At 39.5% G+C, this 6,051-nt stretch overlaps 1 protein-coding gene across 1 annotated transcript; it reads right to left on the bottom strand.

The window, feature by feature from the left end:
- Positions 1–2,646: 2,646 nt before the first annotated feature.
- On the bottom strand, positions 2,647–5,803 carry LOC114826122 (cysteine-rich receptor-like protein kinase 26). Its single transcript, XM_029105927.2, has 7 exons — positions 4,902–5,803; positions 4,652–4,777; positions 4,383–4,513; positions 4,017–4,227; positions 3,652–3,889; positions 3,385–3,535; positions 2,647–3,273 (listed from the first exon to the last, which is right to left on the bottom strand). Exons 1-7 carry the CDS (start codon positions 5,731–5,733, stop codon positions 2,914–2,916), a joined length of 2,049 nt encoding a protein of 682 aa, XP_028961760.1. The 5' UTR covers positions 5,734–5,803; the 3' UTR covers positions 2,647–2,913.
- Positions 5,804–6,051: the final 248 nt, after the last annotated feature.

Raw genomic sequence — 6,051 nt, 5'->3', positions numbered from 1 at the left:
AGTATCATCATATGATTGACTTTAGGGCACATTTCCAACAAGTGGTAGCGGAAGATCGATGGTGGCAGCCATGGTCTAATCTTGCTCGTCATTCGATGTCTTCCCCAGAAAAGTAAGGTTGGAAGGAGCTGAAGAGTAGTACATCTCGGGCTCTAAAAAAGTGACATCCATGGTATTCGTCGTGAAGGGGGTGGTAACAACGGTACCCTTTTTTATGTATTCCATACCCCATAAAAAAATGATAGAGAACACACGGGTCATGTTTTGTCCGTTGATTCTTATGAAGACGAACAAATGCAACATACCCAAAAACCCGAGGTGGGAGCACCAAGACCAACTGTAGATGCTCAAATGTAGTAAGAACTTGTAAAGGCGTATGAAAGTCTAAGACTTTGGATGGCATTCGGTTAATAAGATGAATGGCAGTTTGAATAGCGACATCCCAAGAAGAGCAAGGAACATGCGTCTTAATCAATAGAGACTGAGCCGTTTCTAATAGATGGCAATTTTTGCGCTCAGCCACCCCATTCTGTTGAGGAATCTGACGGCAAGGAGTTTCGTGAAAGATTTCGTGATTAGTCAAATAATGTGTAAAATCATTATTAACATATTCACTGCCATTATCCGAACACAAAATCTAGTTTTTAGTAGAAAACTGTGTTTGAACCATGGTGTGGAATGTCTTAAAAGCCAAAAACAAATCACTTTTATGCTTAAGAAGGTATAACCATGTCATCCGTGTGCAATCGTCTATGAAAGTCACAAACCACCTAATGCTAGATAAAGTATTAATTGGGGATGGCCCCTAAACATCCAAATGAATAAGTATAAAAAACACGGTGACTATTTGCAAGTACGCAAGTGTCACATTTAAAGTCTGAAACAGAACAACCAACAAATAAATTCGAAAACAAATGTTGTAAATAACTGAAAAACGGATGACCCAAACAGTGATGTCATAACCAAATTTGATGCCGCTTGTGATCTATGGCTTCTTGGGTTAGATTAACTCGGCATTTACTAACATCATCCACAAAATGGAGATCCCCCTCTTAATACACAACCAATTGTCTCATTCGTGAGAATATCCTAAATAAGATAAAATTTGGAATACATTAGCACACAACAATTAGTGTATGATGCAAATAGAAGGTGGGTATAAGGTGTACAGTGCCAACGGCAGTCACGGTGAGGTGACACCATTAGCATTAGTAATATTACGTCAAAGTGTAACTGTATCACATGCTAAATTAGAGGGGTCATAAGTCATATGGTCCGTGGCACCGAAGTCGATGATCCAACCGGACTAAGTATCATCACATTCATATTAAAAGCATGACCACAATTACCTAAGGACTCCAGAGATACATCAGAAGAACTAGACACGGGAGAAGGATCATCCTATGATATCAAAGATAATTGGGAAACTGAGGTTGCAAGATTGGCTTGCCCAAGCTTGGCTTGCTTGTCTCGTTCTCGTTGTTTCTGAAGTTTCAATGGTTCCCACTAGTTAGGATAGCCATGCAATTGAAAGCAATTGTCACGGTCGTGCTTTTCACTACCACAGTAGGTACAACTACCAACCCAAACTAATGGTTTACGACAAGGAGGGCGGAGGGGCCCATGGTGGGCTGTGAGGCCGTCTTGGCAGTAAAGAGTAAGCCCTATGCTGGGTTCAAGGCTGTAGCATGCGCTACAGTTTTATGCTGGGTATAGGCAGCTTCTCTGGGGCGCTTAGACAAGGTGGAGTCGTGGCTCATGCTGTAGGCCGAACCACCATCGCTACCCCACTTAGCAGTTATCCTACAATGTTCATAACAGCATGTCGCATCGTTTCCCGTCAAACATAGGCAAAAGTTTGTTAACCAGAAGGGAGGGGCTCAGTTCATAGAATATCACTATGAATTTTATCAAACATCTCATCCAATCCTGCAAGCAAAGTATACACCCGATTCGTTTGAACAATTTTATTATAAATTTCAATATCAGTACCGCACTTCATTGGATTGGGTCAACGATAATCAATCTCTTGCCACAAAGATTGAAGATCATTATAGTATGTCTCCATTGATCGTCCGTCTTGCCTTATGCGAGAAGCCTTGCAAATAAGATCGTATACTTGAGATATATTGAAGCCATCATAGTATGAGTGAGTAACCGCATCCCACACCTCTTTTACAATTAGTAGTAGAAGAAAATATCCAATTAAATTGGGTTCCATAGAATTGATAAGCCAACCTTCATGATGGCGTTCTCCGTACGCCATTTGGTGAAGACCGGATTGTCAGTAGGGGTTGGGGATTACTCCCAAACAAGTAGCCCAACTTGTCTTTGCCAGCAACAAACATCTCAAAATTTTGAGACCAAACTCCATAATTGGCACCATTGAGCTTGATACCAATTGAAGCCGTAGAAGAATCATGATGAACAATTTGTGTAACAACTTGTGGTAGAGATGGGGTATGATTCATGGTAGGGTTAGTTAGGGTAGTAGTGTTTAGGATAGAGGTAGTATCGGTTAGGATGGGGATTTTGATTTCACCTTGGAGTGGTGGTAGGTTCTTCATGGGAGGGCTGGGTTTGCTTAAGGGAACGGGCAGAGCAAAAATCCTAGGATCTCTGCTTTAATACCATGCTAATTAGGACTTATTTTGAGGTTTAATTGTATGATGTTATTCTTCTCACCAAGAGAAATATATACTGTACAAGATTGATTTACAAGGGAAGAAACATAAAATAATATCTACCCTAATCACATCCTGATTATAAGGACCCAAACGGGCAACTAAACTAATTACAAAAGGTCAACTCTCTCCAACACATGCACCATCCATAAAGAATAAAAATGAATTACAAAAATACTAAAACTCCAAATACATTATAATTTCATAAATCAATTTCAATCTTGAAGCTCTAGCGAGGATATGTTTCACTTAATATGGAAACCTCATGTTCCGGTACTTTGACGGAGCTGCTTTTGGAATATTGATCCGACTTTGTCACCCCTGAGTAATTCTCCCATCCTCGTGACTCAGACAATTCTGTTCCGCCGCTGCTATGCATAAAAAATGCTGGTTGCGAGGGCACTGGGAGAGTAAGAGAGTAGCTATTCAGCATCATAATAACCGACGCCATGGTTGGTCTATCACCCATATTTTCTTGCACGCATAATAGTCCGATGTGGATGCATCTCATTATTTCATTTCTCGAACCAGTCTTCAGTGTCGGATCTATTAGATTTGATGCTGTCCCGTCTCTCCAACTCCTCCATGCCTGCAATGATTTGTGAATTAATTTGCAGAGATAATCAGTGATAACATTTGTTTAGTTCTGTTGCACTCAATTGTATCAATACATAGAGTTTATATACATATATTCACTTACGAAGTTTATAAGATCTTCCACGCTATCTCCATGACGGAAAAAATTGTTTTTCTGCCCGCTTACTATCTCTAGAACTAACACACCAAAACTATAAACATCAGACTTAACAGAAAAGTGTCCTTGCATTGCATACTCTGGAGCCATATACCCGCTACATATAAACAAGAAAAGGGTCAAGTTTCATCAACATAAATGGAAACTTAGGAAATTATGACAAACAAACACTGCTATAACATAAGCCCCCGAGGCAGTTAAGTGCATTCTTACTAGGTCCCCACAATTCGACTAGTATTGCCTTGAGTTTGATCAAGCACAAACAACCTTGCCATGCCAAAATCTGAAATTTTGGGGTTCATTTCTTCATCGATTAAGATGTTACTAGCTTTGAGATCACGATGAATAATTCTAAGACGAGAGTCTTCATGGAGGTAAAGGATCCCTCGAGCAGTCCCTACTATAATTTTGTAGCGCCTATCCCAATCCAGTTGTGCACGCTTTGTTGTGTCTACATATTCGTGCAAAAGAAAGACTTCAATTACAATGTTTTCTTGCATGTCACAGAATTGGAATTATCAATAGAAAAATTAATTTAGGAAAAGTTCAGAGAGTATAAAGCATAATTCCAGACATACCGAATATGATGTGATCGAGACTTGCGTTGGGGACAAACTCATAGACAAGAAGCCTTTCGTTTCCTTTTAAGCAGAAACCTAAAAGTCTAACTAAATTCCGGTGTTGAAGTTTGGCGACTAGCAAAACTTCATTTTTGAATTCTAAATCTCCTTGTCCAGAATTCGTAGAGAGCCTTTTCACAGCTATATCTTCTCCATTGGAAAGCTTACCCTGAAAAAAAAACAAATTTATCAGAAAAAATAAATTATCATTAAAAAAATGAGATAAGTTTCATTCAAGAAATATGAAATTTAGCTTGGCACATAATTTATATAGTTTTTCATATATGTGTGTGTGTGTATTTCGAAACAATGATGTATGGTTACCCTGTAAACAGGACCAAATCCACCCTGTCCGAGTTTATTTTCTTCACAAAAGTCCTCTGTGGCAACCCTAATGGTGCTAAAGTCGAATTGCAAGGACTCTGCAGATCTAATTTCATCTGTATCGTCACCCCCTGATGAACAATTTAACAAGAAAACTGTATAAGATCATTGTTTAAAATGTTCGTTGTTTATGGAGTAGAGATGCAACATGGTGAACTCTAAATGTTCGTAATTAATTATTTTTGTTTCATTACCGGAAAGTAACTTACTAGTTTCAAGCTTTTTCTTTGTTCTCCTTACTCTTAAACAAACGAAGATGAATATGATTAGTACTAGAGCAACAACAATTGGCACAACGATAATGATGACAGTCCGAGATGTGTTATTCTTCGATCCTGCAAAAACCCGAAATCTTTTTAATTAATCAAACCATAATTTGGATATATTTAAAGTAGTACATATTTTCTACTAAAGCATCATAATATATGTAGATATTTACGTATCAATATATACATGTACCTCCTGAATTTGTGTTGTTGGTTGACGATGGAGGAGGACTTGGTGGCGATGAGGGCAATGGTGCCACAGTTGTAGGATCGTAGAAGCGATAGATCTCGTACCTAACATTACAGCTGGGTTTAACAACCCTACCACCTTGCTTCCCCCCACAACAATTTGTGATTTCTGCCACCGCGCGAGCCAAGCAATCAGAGCAGTCTAGCTCGGAAAAATCCGGCGTGCACTGCACAAGTCCATATATTGGTTGGAAATTGGGAGCTGTTGTTGAACCTACTGCAAACTTACGAAGCGAACCATTCGCTGCAGCTTGACTAGTTAAGTCATCCATCAGCTTCCTTAGCTCTTGAAAAAACCCGTCAACACCTGACGTTATGTTTTGTGTGTTCCACAACCAGAAAGAAAAGGAGTCTTCCATGATGCCGTAGATGGAACGGTTTGAGTACCGCAGCATGCACTCATCGTAAAAGCCAAAAACTTCTTTCTGGTTGGGACAAACCTCTGTGATCTTTTGTGTAGAGTTTGTGAGGCAGCTATGGCAAACGTCCGCCTCAACGTCTCCTCTGCAAAGCGCGATTGCATGAACCTGGTCGGAGTTTTGGCCGTAGGATGAGTTGTAGAAGCCGTAGCCGTTGCCGTTGTTAGAGGGTGAAGAAAGGGAGGAGAGAAGGGTGTTGAGGTTTGTTTGGTAGGTGCTACTGGTGGTGTAGTTACCTTTCTCATTAAAACATTCAACGCCTTGAAAATCTGGCTGAGCAATGACTTGAATAGTAACGAGCAACAGAAGTGGACAAGGGAAGAACAGAAATCTTGAGCAGACCTTTAATGGCGCCATGGTGGTTTTTTTTTTTTTGGAAACTCAGGACATATCGTTTTATACAAGGAAAGTAAAAGAAGTCAGCGCTTAAAGATTTGGTATAGTATTGGTGGGGTGGGTAGATAAATATTGTTCAACATAGGATCATATCACTGCGCAACTTTATGCATAAATAAATACTGTTCAACGATGCAGAATTTTCAGACGGTTTCTATTGTAATTGAGGGCCTATAACTTTTTATTCTAATCCTAAGAAAAGTCCCTTATTAAACTTAATCAATTTTTTTAATAAACGATATTATCTACACAAAGTGTATGGGGTGGAGGAGTGTGCTA

Source organism: Malus domestica, chromosome 01 (assembly GCF_042453785.1).
Source record: "Malus domestica chromosome 01, GDT2T_hap1".
NCBI lineage: Eukaryota > Viridiplantae > Streptophyta > Magnoliopsida > Rosales > Rosaceae > Malus > Malus domestica.
The sequence above is the reverse complement of the archived record's forward strand: the minus strand, read 5'-3'. Positions and strand labels throughout refer to the sequence as shown.

Bases quoted from the DNA above. Each gene is read 5' to 3' on its own strand.
- LOC114826122 (XM_029105927.2), bottom strand. From the start codon at position 5,733: ATGGCGCCATTAAAGGTCTGCTCAAGATTTCTGTTCTTCCCTTGTCCA. The intron at 4,778-4,901 runs GTACATGTATAT...GGGTTTTTGCAG, and splicing joins CAACAACACAAATTCAGGAG to GATCGAAGAATAACACATCT. The intron at 4,514-4,651 runs GTAAGTTACTTT...ATTGTTCATCAG, and splicing joins AAAGAAAAAGCTTGAAACTA to GGGGTGACGATACAGATGAA.